Raw genomic sequence first — 13,530 nt, forward strand, 5'->3', positions numbered from 1 at the left:
AGCCTCAAAGCAGCTTCCCATCTCTTTCCCTTTCCTTTCCCCACAACAGGCACCCTGTGAGGTAGATGAAGCTGAGAGAACCCTGAGATTCCTGCTTGGTCAGAATAGCTTTATCAGGGCTGCAGCAAGCCCAGGGTCACTCAGCTGACTGCACGTGGACGAGGAATGGGGAGTCAAACCCGGCTCCCCAGATTAGAAGTCGGTGCGCCTAACCACTACACCAAGCTGGCTGTCTAAAATGGGGCAGACATATCTTCAAAATTGGGAGAATAAGGGGGCAGATATATCTTCAGTTGTGGAACGCTGCAAGCGGTGAGCGGAGACGTTCCATCCACGGAGGCATCTCCACAGCACGCCCCTTTTTGAAGCGAGGCGATTGGCATTGCAATTGTGTCAGTCTTTAAGGTTCTGCTGGACTCCTGTTCATTTCACTGGCAGTCTTCAAGCAAAGGTTGGATACACACTTTTCTTGGATGCTTTAGGATGCTTAGGGCTGATCCTGCATTGAGCAGGGGGTTGGACTAGATGGCCTGTGTGGCCCCTTCCAACTCTATGATTCTGTGATCTGTGATTTCACTTCCCCGGCATGTTGGTTATGCATTCTTTAAAGACAATAATCTGCCTTGGCTATTACCCTAGTTTCCTTTCTGCGCATAATAATGAAGGTGCTATAAAAACTGACTTTAAACCCAGCCAACCAAAGTTCTTTGATGGGTTAATAGTTCTCACAAAGGCAGCTTCGTAGGCCCATGTGGCTCCTTCCCACACCCCGTAGCTGTCAGGGGCAGAGCTGTGGACAGAGTCTGCGTGGAAGAAGTGAGCCGTTGGGGCTCCCTCCAGTCCCCTCAAAAGCCGCGCGTGCTTTTTTCGTGCACTCCAGAGCATGCCGAACCAATCTGCTTCCCGGCCTCCTCTGTCCCGTGCTCTCTTGGCAGCAATGTGCCAGGGAGACTGGTGCTTCCCAGCTGCCGGCGTGGCTTTATTTAGCCAGCGCGGGGTGTGCTGAGTCTCCGGCCCGCCCGACGGCGGAAGGGTCAGAGGAGCGATTCGAAGCAGATGTCGTGCCGGGAAGACGCCTCACTGTTGCCTCCCTCTTTTTCTCTCTCTGCCCAGAAATGTCGGCGGATGTTCCTTCCTTGGGCGCAGGGGTGGCTTCTGGGACGTCCGGATCAGGCTCGCAGAGTGGAGGGAGCGTCATCCCGAGAACAAACAAGAGGAGGCCAGAGTAAGCGATCTGTTGAGAACATGGGAATCTCTGGGAGGTACTGGGCCATGGCAGGAAGTCCTGCCTCTGGGCTCCAACCCTCGGGCAGGCCTCTGGATTTCCTTCCGATTGGCCCCGTGTAGTTGTAAGGCTGAAGCCAGAACAGCGTTTGTAGGATAACTGTTGCTGTTTCCTTCCTTCTCCTTGTCCCTCACCTCCTTTTTTCTTTTTCCAGGCTTGATTTTGAGGACGATGGCGAAGGGAACAGTAAATTTCTCAGGTAAGAAGGGGCGTCATTGCCCAGCAGGGGGGTGGTACTTGGCAATGCTGGTCCTGGAGCTAGATTCAGGTGGGCCGCCATGTTGGTCTGAAGCAGCAGGAAAATGACTTAAGTCCAGGGGCACCTTTGAGGCCATCCAAGTTCTATTCAAGGTACAACCCAGCCTTTCTCAACTTTTTTTACCATTGAGAAACCCCCTGATACATTCTGTGGACACGCCCATCCAGCTGTGGACACGCCCATCCAGGGCCCCTCCCCTTCCCACCCCCTCCAAGCCCATCATTGACTATTTTAGGAGCGGGGAGGGGGTTGACATGACCACATAAGGTCATATATATAAACAAGGAAATAAATCCCACCCATTCATGAAACCCTTCCAGGATTATCAAGAAACCCCAGGGTTTCATGAAACCCTGGTTGCAAACAGTAACTCCTGTTAGCGACAGAGGACCGCCTCTGTCTGCAAAGGAGGGGCCCTGGCTCAGTGGGAGAATCTCTGCTTTGCATGCACAAAGCCCCTGGTTCAATTCCTGCCATCTCCAGTGAAAGGACTTAAGAGCCCAGGGTGTTATCTAGCACTGGCACTGGGGGGGGGGGGCAGTGGGGAAATCGATCCTCCTCACCCCCCTGGCCTCAACAATAGTCCTGGTGAAAGAGCTCCATTTTGCAGGCCCTGTGTAATGCAGAAGGTTCCCGCAGGGCACACAGCTCGGCCGGGAGCTCATTCCACCAGGTGGGGGCCAGGACCAAACAGGCCCTGGCCCTGGTCGAGGCCAGACGTAATCTCTAGCCTACTGCCCCTTCTCAGCCTTACTCTACTGTATAGATTTGTTGCAAGGATAAAATGAAAGGTGCGATGGGGCAAACTTTGGCGTGGACCCTGAGCAGGTACGCTGCTAATGGCACCTTTTCCCCCTGGCATGAGGGAAAAGGACAGTAGAAAGGAAGGGCAGCAGGAAAACCAGGGTGCTGGGAATAAACCCAGGCGCCGTGGCCAAACAATTCTACTTTTGTGAAATACATTCTAGCGAGAATGTTCTTTCTAAGGGATTTATCACAAGGCATTTTGAGCTAAGCAGGCTTTGCTTGGGGTGTGCGTCTCTGTCTTATTTCGACTTTTGCACGCTAGACAGACAGGCAGATCTTTATTACAGTCACAGACCAGCAAAGTCAGAATTAGCAAGCGCTCAATCAGTTACAAAACATAATGCGGGTAAAAACATAGATTTGCTCATAATATAATTCATGCAACAGTCACTTCCAGATTACTGGGACTCACTCTGCACGGGCCTGCCCTTATCTTTGACCCAGAAATTGCAGCTGGTACAAAATGTGGCTGCAAGGGTCCTCACTGGAACATCGCGGAGGGCCCATATCCAGCCGGTACTATGCCATCTGCACTGGTTATCAGTCCGCTTCGGGATCAAGTTTAAGATTTTGGTTTTAACGTTTAAGACTTTACGCGGCCTGGGTCCTTCCTACCTACCTACCTACCTACCTACCTACCTACCTGCTTATGCCCCTCGCCGGGCTCTTTGCTCTGCGGGTATGAATTTACTGGTTGTCCCGGGCCCCTGGGATATATGCCTGGGCTTGACCAGGCCAGGGCTTTTTCAGCCCTGGCCCCAACCTGGTGGAATGAGCTCCTACAAGAGCTACAGGCCCTGTCGGAGTTGTCAGCTTTCCGCAGGGCCTACAGGACGGAGCTCTTCCACCAGGTTGAGGCCAGAGCGGTATCCAGCGTTGTCATCTGAGGATCTCTAAATTGAGGCCAACTAGGTTCCTCTTTCCCAGGTAGAGAGAAATTGACCCCTGCAGAACAGGGGAATGGGTTAATATTTTATTGACTGCCATCTTGTTATGTTATTTTAATATGTTTTAATGGGGTATTTTAGGGGATTTTACTGTATATTATTGATTTTGTAAGCCGCCGCGAGACATTTGAGAGCGGTGGTATATAAATATAAATAAATAAAATTATATAAAACAGGTTAGACCGTAAAACTGCTAAACTATAACTTAGAGTCAAATGAGTAGCCGTGTTGGTCTGAAGTAGCACAATAAAATCGGAGTCCAGTAGCACCTTGAAGACCGACAAAGATTTATTCAAGGCGTGAGCTTTCGAGTGCAAACACTCAAAAGCTCACGCCTTGAATAAATCTTTGTTGGTCTTCAAGGTGCTCTTGGACTCTGATTTTATTAGATCAGGGGTAGTCAAACTGCAGCCCTCCAGATGTCCATGGACCACAATTCCCAGAAGCCCCTGCCAGCATTCGCTAGGAATTGTGGTCCATGGACATCCGGAGGGCCGCAGTTTGACTACTCCTGACTTAGATTATACGTATTGGAAATACAGGGAATAATTCTGATCTTAGCTCTCTGGGTCAGTTAGCAGGCTGGTTTCTCCTTAATCGCAGAAAAGGCAGACAACCTCCGTTTTCCCCTTCCTTCCCCAGATGCGATGATGACCAGCTCCCCAATGACAAAGAGAGATTCGCCAGGTAAGAGTTCCTGTGGATCCCTTGATGAGACCTCGATGTCGTGTCTCATCCATGCCAGCTTCCAAGGTCAAGCTTTCTCACGCCCATTCATGCCTCATCCAGCTTGACCCCCCTCTCCCTTTCCTCTCCATCCCTCGGAAAGCATTTTCACTGTGTTTGTAAAAGCCAGACATCGTTCTCGTGCGACTTTGGTTTGCAGTAACGCTGGTGTTTTGCCAAACGACGTTAATTCCAGTAATTTGTGTTTAAATTAATGTTTGCAATTTCTCTTTTTCAAAAAAGAACTAAAGGGGAATGAATTTAAAATCCGGCTGCTAAGGTCGGAGGTTGGGCTAGATGACCCAGGAGGATCCTTCTGACTCTGTGATCCTTTGATTCTATGAAAAAGGAGTTAAATACTCAAAACTACCCAAATTGCAATGAGTTCGGTGATCAATTTAGACACATGTTTCTGTAAATAATTTCCAGATATCTCAATGTAAATCTGTACGCAGTTGCTATCTATATGCCACGTGTTCAAATTTTGATATGGGTTCTAATGGCCTCGGTCCATTGGTTTACCAGAGGTGGGCTTTTATCCTTCCAAGGTTGTAATATGAATTTTTTTAGCTGCAGGAAGGGCATGGAGGGTCTGTTTCCATTGACTGTTGGTTAGCCTCCAAGACATGGGCAGTTAGTTTAAAAGGACATGAGCATTCTCAAAAACCAATGACTGATCAGAAGCCAAACTGATGTGAGGTGTGGTGAGACCACACCTGGAGTACTGTGTGCAGTTCTGGAGGCCTCACTTCAAGAAGGACGTAGATAAAATTGAAAGTGTACAGAGGAGAGCGACGAAGATGATCTGGGGCCAAGGGACCAAGCCCTATGAAGATAGGTTGAGGGACTTGGGAATGTTCAGCCTGGAGAAAAGGAGGTTGAGAGGGGACATGATAGCCCTCTTTAAGTATTTGAAAGGTTGTCACTTGGAGGAGGGCAGGATGCTGTTTCTGTTGGCTGCAGAGGAGAGGACATACAGTAATGGGTTTAAACTACAACGATATCAGGAAAAAACTTTTCACAGAGTAGTTCAGCAGTGGAATAGGCTGCCTAAGGAGGTGGTGAGCTCCCCCTCACTGGCAGTCTTCAAGCAAAGGTTGGATACACACTTTTCTTGGATGCTTTAGGATGCTTAGGGCTGATCCTGCGTTGAGCAGGGGGTTGGACTAGATGGCCTGTATGGCCCCTTCCAACTCTATGATTCTATGAGTAGCAACATCTTCCCAGAAAATGCACATGCCCCAAGTGTGTGTAGATCAAAACGGGTCCCTGTGTGAGTCTGTCTGTAGCAGCAGAAAAGAGCCAGAGTCCAGGAGCACCTTGAAGACTAACCACATTTGTGGCAGGGAGTCACGGCTGCCTTCTTCAGGTCCACCGAGGTGGGTAGCCAGCCGTGTGTGGGTCTGTCTGCAGCAGGAGAAAAGAGCCAGAGTCCAGCAGCACGTTAAAGACTAACAGAATTAGATCTCGCTCAGCATCTGAAATCACGCCACTCTTCCAGTATATAAAGACAGAAGGCCTCACCTTCTACCTGTTTCTGAAGAAGTGAGCCGTAACTCACTAGAGCACCTTCCCTGCCACAATTTTTGTTAGTCTTTAAGGCACTCCTGGACTCTGGCTCTAAGGTATAAGTATAAGGGATGCATCTTGTAAATTACAACGCCAGCAATTAGACACAGTCCTTTGCAAAGAAATGTATTTTATTATACCCTCCCTTGGGGCATTCCAGCTGTTCTCGCCTCTTGGGGCCTTGGTCTCTGCTGCTTCTGCCCAAGGTACTTAAAAGGGGTGTGTGTTTGTGTCAGGATTTGCTACAGCCTAGATTGCTGATGTTGCAATGACGGAAGGGGTGAGGGAGGCCTCTGTGCGCGAGGCGGCATGTCTAGGGTGTGGAACAGTCTGTAATGGAGTTTGAAACGGTGGCTTCACACCTTCGGTAGTTCTGAGACAGGCGTGCCGGGCAGGTTCCCCTGTGATGTAGCAAGGTGCAAATGAACTTCCCACCCATTGCTCCGGCTGTCCAAGGCCTGCCCATTTATGGTTGTGGGCTGGTGTGCCCAACGAAGATCTGTTCCCAAGATCCTGTAGGGGTGTCGGGTGTCTCTATATCCTTGGTGGAGAATGCGGGCACCTTCTTTTTCAAATGTGGCATTCTGTTTGTGGAGAGGCACCAACAGCTATCATGCAAATTAAGTGTACCTCCCAAAAAACCCTCCCGAGCTGTGAGCCCTGGATACCCTGGATCAATTCTCTGTTATCTTATTGGGACCATTGACTATAGTGGTTTCCCTAGGCTATAAAGTAGCCAAAAATAATCACTGACATTCACAAATATTCAGGAACTAGAGGCAAAGCCCGTTGCATTGAGGAATACAATGGATGCTAGATTGGTGTGTGTGTGTGTGTGTGTTTGTGTGTGTGTGTGTAAGAACTCCCCCCCCCCCCCCCAGGACCTGCAAAGGCTGCAGGCTGCAGGGAACTCACTGGCAGGGACAGGTCTCACATTGCAGGGATCTGTAGACTCCAAGCACCAGAAGGAAGTGGAAGTAGGAGGAGGGATCAGGGGTGGGGGATGGAAGGCGATTGGCTGGCTGCTGGACAGACAGGCAAGCCGGTTGGAGCAGGGGGCACTCGGGGGCGGGACAGCTGCCCTGAGTGGGTGTTAAGCGCTGAGTGGCATTTAAGCCATGAGACCAGCTCCTCCTCCAAGGCCTTAGCAGAAATATATCGTGGAACAGATATCAGGAATTCCCAGTATTTTTCAGGTTCAAGATACCTGAACTCCAAAAATACCATGGTGGAGGGGGTTGTTTTTTGTTCTGAAATACCCCTAATTGGGATAATGAATGTGAAGATAATCTGCCTTCCAGAGAAGCAGAGGGTAAGGCATTGAAAACTGCCAGTAGAGGTCAGCAACCACCAGCACCTCGGGCTACGATCCTCTGACATACACTACCCCTTCCTTACTCCTTGAAATTAAGCAGGAGTCCACTGGCATCGTAAAGACCGACACACCGTTCCGGGCATTCCCCTCAGAATGGGCGGCACCTCTGATTTTGAGAATCGTTGTCTTTCACCGGCCAGGATACATAAAGTCTCCCGCCTGACAGAGCCAGCAATAAGGGGACCAGGTAAAGGTAAAGGTATCCCCTGTGCAAGCACCGAGTCATGTCGGACCCTTGGGGTGACGCCCTCCAGCGTTTTCATGGCAGACTCAATGCGGGGTGGTTTGCCAGTGCCTTCCCCAGTCATGACCATTTACCCCCAGCAAGCTGGGTCCTCATTTTGCCAACCTCGGAAGGATGGAAGGCTGAGTCAACCTTGAGCCGGCTGCTGGGATTGAACTCCCAGCCTCATGGGCAAAGCTTTCAGACGGCTGCCTTACCACTCTGCGCCACAAGAGGCTAAGGGGTCCAAACAATGCCTTATCTTTCTTCAGCAAATGGTGATTTCAGAGTCTAGCACTTCCTCCTCTGACTCCCAGTGACTGTTCTATATTTAAAGCTTGTAACCAAGGGTAGTCAACCTGTGGTCCTCCAGATATTCATGGACTACAATTCCCATGAGCCCCCCCCCCAGCACTAACACGACCTCAGTCATTCTCCCACCAACAAATCCAAACTTAGGGGCTCATTTTCTGAAATGGAGGTCGCCGGGTTTCAAGCCAGGGTGGAAGCTGGACTGTGTGTCCTGACACCTCCCATGCCATGTGCTTGCGGAAAGGCCCTCTGCACATGGTCAAAGCTGCTCTCGCTGGGGTGTGTATTTCCTGGGCTCCGGGAGTAGGTTTCGGAGAGCGTTGGGCACCAGACGGGCTGGAGCTGCTCCGGTTCAGTTCTGTATTTGGGTTGTGTTCTTCTGTTGCGATGCAAATAACTCAGAATGGAGAGAGGTGTCTGACCTGAGCAGGAGGTCTCTTTGTTGTCTTTTGCACAAAAATACCGTCTAATGAGTTCTGCTTTGTTCCGACCCTCCTTGCTCCCCTCTGCTCCTAGTTCTGCCCCTGTGTCCTCTTTCCTCCCGGTTCCATCCATTGAATGCAGTCTTGTAGGTTCCTTGGGGCAGAGATCACACTGCTGCGTATGACGCCTGCCCCTTCCACCTAATACCGGCTTCCCCACAGTCGTTCAGCAGTGCTAGTGGGCAGAGCGCTTGGGAGCGGACAGCCAGGTTGCCTACTACACCCCTCCCTCCCCCCAGTTTATTTTATTTTCCTTTTCCTTCCCCGTTTCTTTCTACCGTATTCCCCCTCCCTGTTTTTAGCTTAGTTCACCGCCTTTGTTTCTAGGTCTGACGATGAGCAGAGTTCAGCGGATAAGGAGAGACTGGCCAGGTAGGAGACCGGAGATCTCTCTTCAAGCATGGCAATTCGCAGAATTCGCACTCCTCTCCTTCCCCTTCCTCTTCCGTGACCCCTGCCCCCCTTTCGATAGCGACTCCCTCTTCCCTCCTCTGAATCCGCTGCAGTCGAGGACTTGAAACTGGACAGGGGCAACTGGGAGCCTGTGGGCCTCACAGGGCGAGGAAGGCAGTCATTGAGAAGAAAGGTGGAAGATATAAGGGGGGGGGAGCACTGGGGCGGTGGAACTGGGGTGTGTGCCCCCTTTGGAACAGGCTCATGCTTGGCCATAGATTCCGGTGGGTCGCCTTAGCGGGCCGAAGCAAGAGGACACGGGCTGCATCCAGGGCCCCTTTAATACCAACCAAGTTTCATTCTGTTTTTATGTGCACTTCTTCGGGTGCCTTGTATCACTCAGACCCACAATTAACCTTTGTGGGTCTTAAGGTACTCCTGGACTCTGACTGTGTTTCTTGTTTCAGACCAAAATTGTGACACCTTCCCCCCTCCCCCCCCAATTTAAGTCTGAAAAGATAGATTCAGTTGGTTTTGCCTTGTCGGTCTGAAGCTTCCGGTGGCTCCTTGAACCCCAGCAGAGGTTGATGCCGGGCATAAGCTCTATAAGGTCTCCAAAGACATGTGCATGCCCTCGAAAGCTGCTACCCAGAATTCAACTTGGTTGGTCTTCGAGAGACCACTGGACTCACACTTTGTTGTGTTGTTTCTGACCAGCTCACCGATTTTGCGCTCTGCGTTCCTGTTGTCATAAGACACGTCTGTGTTTGGGGTCAGCCCCAGGTGGATGCTGGACGAGCTGTTTTCAAGGCAGTGGGTCTCTTGCAGCAGGCGGCTGGGGGATGTGGTGCGTCGACTTCCCCATCAAAACTAGTTTCCTGCTGGGGTCAACGTGTTAGCTTTTAGGTGGGGGAAGCCGGAGGGAGCTCACCTGTGCTGGTAACACCGCTGTGGTGGTCAGAGGGTGGAGAGAAATTTAAATTACCCCGTATCCAAGGCCTAGCCTCAGAAGCCTAGCAGGGATGTCCCTGGTCAGCCCTCCGAAGGCTGGGGTTGCTATGCAGAGGCAGGCAGGGAGAAACCAGCTCTGAAGGTCTCTTGCCTTGACCTGCTTAGCCTGGGGCTAGCCCGATCTTGTGAGATCCCTTAGGCTAAGCTGGGTCAGCTCTGGTTAAGGTTTGGCTAGCAGACCACTGAGGAACACTGAGGAGGGCTGCTGTGCAGAGGAAGGCAGATCTACTCCTCCAAATCTACTCCTCTGGCCTGAATGGCCCAGCCTCGCCCAGTCTTGTCACAAGCCGCTCAGCATCTGGATGGGAGACCACCAGGGACGTCCAAGGTTGCTTCGCAGAGGCAGGTGATGGCAAACCTCCTCCGTTTATCTCTTGCCCTGACCTCGAAGGCCCCAGGCTAGCCCGATCTCGGCCCATCTTGGAATCCAAGCAAGGTAGACCCTGTTTAATATTTGGATGGGAGACCACCAGGGAAGTCCGTGGGTTGCTACGCAGAGGCAGGCAATGACAAACCACCTCCGCTCCTCTCCTGCCCTGACCTGGAAGGCCCAGCCTAGCCCGATCTCATCCCGTCTTGACCCTGCTTAGTATTTGGATGGGAGACCAACAAGGAATTCCAGGGGTCGCTCTGCAGAGGTGGGTGAAGCAAGCCAACCCTGTTCCTCTCTTGCCTCGAAAGCACTACCGGGTTGCCGTAAGTCAGCTGTGACCAGCCGGCAATTTCCCCCAGCGAACAGCACCTGGCCTTGATTGCCTAGCTCACCGGCCACAGGAGAGGGGTGTCCTTTGCTCCCCAGGTTCATCATACTCAGCTCCCACAGGCATCATCCAGGTCTTGCAACTCAGAGGCTGCCCTGAGCTGGGGAGGGCTGGGCCGACCTTGGGAAATCCAGAAAAGCCTGGCAGTTGGGAGGGGAGTGGGAAAGGTTGGCAACCTGAGACAGACGGCGGGGAGGCGTGGGCGCCTGAGCTCCTGTGGAGGGTGACCAGCAGGCTGCCTGGTGGAGCTGATGAAAGGGCGCAGCCAGTGGGGATGTAGCCTTTCCAAAGGAGCAGGGGCAATGGAAGGGTCTGATCTTGCCCTCTCTCTGGGCGGCAGGAGGTTCTGGAGTATCGGACCGGACCGGGCTGGTCTCAATTAAGCAGCTGGAATTCCCACCTCTTGCCTCTGGGGGGAGAGGCCGATCTCTTTCTTGAGGGCCAGAGCAACAGCCCTGCCAGCCTTGCAGAACGAGAACAACAGAAACAGAACTGGAAGGGGCCTCCTGGAGCATCTAGTCCAGGGGGCCCCAGACTGTGGCTCTCCATGGACTACAATCCCCATGAGCCTCTGCCAGCATGCTGATCTAGTCCAACTCCCCTGCGCAGTGCAGGCAGTTCACAACCCCATTTCCGCTCCTCACCCCCAAGCGCAATCCCTCCGGTAGGTTTCGGCTGTCTTGGCTCAATTTGGCTTTTCTGCCCGCCTCCCTCCCAAAACAGCCCTGTGATGCTAGGAAGCAGAAGGCCTGGGGGCGCCCATCTACCTGTCCCACTGAGATCTTTGCACCGAATCTCACTCGTTTGAGCCTCTCCTTCCTCACTGCCATTCATCCAGCTTCATCTCCCATTTCACGGCTTGCCCGCAAATCCGATTCATCCCACAGTCTCTTTGCATCTTCTAACCTAATTTTTCCTCATAGGAAACCTGTTTTTTTTGGGGGGGGGGGAGGGGAGCAGTGGGTCCCTGTGGTGGATTTCCACAATCGGGTTGCAACAGGGTTAAGGTTAGATTTGTAGGGTGTGGACTATGGTGATGAAAGCCCAGGGGGATCTCTCCGAAATTTCAGCTTTTCACAGAAGGTTGCTGGTGGGTGTCATGGCGTTGGGGACCCCTGACTGTGACGACGCCAGGATGCAAGGGTCCCCCCACAGAAAGGAGAAGCCTGGGATGCGTGGTTGCAGTTTTAAAGGCGTCCCTTTGGTTGGGGTCCTGTGCGGTTCTACCCTGGAATAAATCCCACGGCAGGGCAGAGGGTAGCTGTGAGCACAGCATGCAGCTAGCAGTCCCCTTCAGACTGCCTGTCTCTTGCCTCAGCCAAGGAAGCCCCGTGAACCTGGTGCCCAACGCTATGCCCGACAGGTTGCCCATCTCTGACATTATCCTAGGCCGTGGAAGCCCCAACTCTTGCTTCAACCAAGCCAGTTCTGGGGTACCAGAACTCTGAGCATTGCACACCGGAAACAGTCTGCAGGGGACAGTCACGTCTCCCACCACCTCCTTGCTGAGCTTCCCTGAGGCATCTGCCTGATCGCTGGCCGGTGACCCAGACTGATCATTGGTCTGGGGATGCAGGACAGGTCTTATCAGAGTTGGGGGGATGGATCTTTCAATGGCTGTTGGCTGCCTCAGCTTAATGGAGCCTCCAGGTTCAAGGGCACTGTAGCTGTACTCTCCTCAACGGGGCCCAGTCCCGCCCTGTGCACGTGAGCTCCCGGCTGCAGCTGGAAGCGGATCGCTGGACTCGACGGACCTTTGCCTTAATCCAGCACAGCTGGTCTTTTGCTCCTAAAATAAATATACGAATCGATTGCCCCCTTTGGCTGAAATCCTCCTCCCTCCCTTTCCCTGTGGCATGCCCAGCATGAGTGCCTTGGAAGCGTCCTAACACAAATGCCTGACCACCTTCCTGTTCTTTTTCCCCCCCTCTCTCGTTTTTGATTTTTGTCTCCCGAAAGGCAGAGTTGGCCACAGATAGCTCCTCTGCCTGGCGCTTGTAATCTGGTCCTCTTCTCTCTCTCTCTCTGACATTTCGCCCAGGGAGAACCACAGCGAAATCGAGCGCCGGCGGAGGAATAAGATGACGGCGTACATCACCGAGCTTTCCGACATGGTGCCGACCTGCAGCGCTCTGGCCCGCAAGCCGGACAAGCTCACCATCCTGCGGATGGCCGTCTCGCACATGAAGTCCCTCCGGGGCACCGGGAACACCTCCACCGATGGCACCTACAAGCCCTCTTTCCTCACGGACCAGGTGGGTGGACGCCACACAGGGCCGGAGGCAGCTTTTTCTTGGGACGGGGGGAACAGTGCAGACGGCGGGCAGGGGCTCCCCACCAGCCCGCCACTCATGCCTCCAGTGCAGAACTGAAAAAAGCCCGGAGGAGATGCAGCAAAGATACGGCCTGGATTCTGACCCCTCCTCACCCATCTTACTAGCCCTGCTCTAAACACACCCCAACTTGCCCGTATCTCCCTTGAACTACAGCGCCCACCACTGGTCTAGCCAGGGTATGACCCGTCAAAGGCCTTTCTCTGCCTGAGACCCTGCAGGGCGGCTGCCTGTCTGAGTAGACAAGACTCATGTTGATGTGTCTTGTTCAGGCACTCACTTCACATTCTGTCCTCAGGTCATGTCCTTGATCTGAAAACGGGAGCAGTTAATTGGCTCCTCCTTCCGTTGTGCTTGGGTCAAGGAGAGGAGGCGGTTCTGTTTTTCACCCGCCAGGCCCAGCCGGAAGGGGAAGCTTCAGAGCCCTTTGCGGGTTCCGGCACAACCGCCCTCCCCCCCCCCATCTCTTCACTCTGCAGGAGCTCAAGCACCTGATTCTGGAGGCGGCCGACGGGTTCCTCTTCATCGTGTCCTGCGAGACCGGCCGGGTGGTCTACGTCTCCGACTCCGTGACGCCCGTCCTGAACCAGCCGCAGTCCGAGTGGTTTGGCCGCACCCTCTACGACCAGGTGCATCCCGACGACGTGGACAAACTGCGGGAGCAGCTCTCCACCTCCGAGAACGCGCTGACAGGTGAGCCGAGCCTCTCGTGGCATGCCTGGTGGGGAGTCAGCTGGATGCTTCTCAAGTGAAAGCCTTCCTGGAAGAGGGGGACGCCTTCCCTCCCTCGCTGAAGCCTGTAGTGCCGGCCAGCTACAGGCCACCAGGAGCTTGGAAATGGGCCCTTGGGCTAGCCACAAAGCCTTGGTGGACAGTGGTTTCCAGTCGCAGCCTACTTATGGCGACATCGTAGGGTTTTCACTGCATGTTGCATTTCTGAGGAGGGGAGCGGCCGTGGCTCAGTGGTTAAGCCTCTGCTTGGCATGCAGAAGGTCCCAGGTTCAGTCTTCCCCATCTCCAATTGAAGGGTTGGAACCAGAATCAGAA

At 53.0% G+C, this 13,530-nt stretch overlaps 1 protein-coding gene across 5 annotated transcripts in view; it reads left to right on the top strand.

Moving 5' to 3' along the window:
* ARNT (aryl hydrocarbon receptor nuclear translocator) overlaps positions 1-13,530 on the top strand; it is a 48,426-nt gene that overhangs the window by 12,504 nt on the left and 22,392 nt on the right. For 3 of the 5 annotated variants that reach the window (XM_077320035.1, XM_077320045.1, XM_077320056.1), the window contains 5 exons: positions 1,114-1,225; positions 1,440-1,484; positions 3,941-3,985; positions 12,192-12,405; positions 12,963-13,176. In XM_077320035.1, the coding sequence (XP_077176150.1) occupies positions 1,114-1,225; positions 1,440-1,484; positions 3,941-3,985; positions 12,192-12,405; positions 12,963-13,176 (630 nt within the window). Of the gene's footprint in view, positions 1-1,113; positions 1,226-1,439; positions 1,485-3,940; positions 3,986-8,312; positions 8,358-12,191; positions 12,406-12,962; positions 13,177-13,530 lie in introns of all 5 variants that reach the window. The other 2 variants (XM_077320016.1, XM_077320025.1) reach the window with 1 other exon arrangement.

The sequence above is a fragment of the Paroedura picta genome, chromosome 1, assembly GCF_049243985.1.
Source record: "Paroedura picta isolate Pp20150507F chromosome 1, Ppicta_v3.0, whole genome shotgun sequence".
NCBI lineage: Eukaryota > Metazoa > Chordata > Lepidosauria > Squamata > Gekkonidae > Paroedura > Paroedura picta.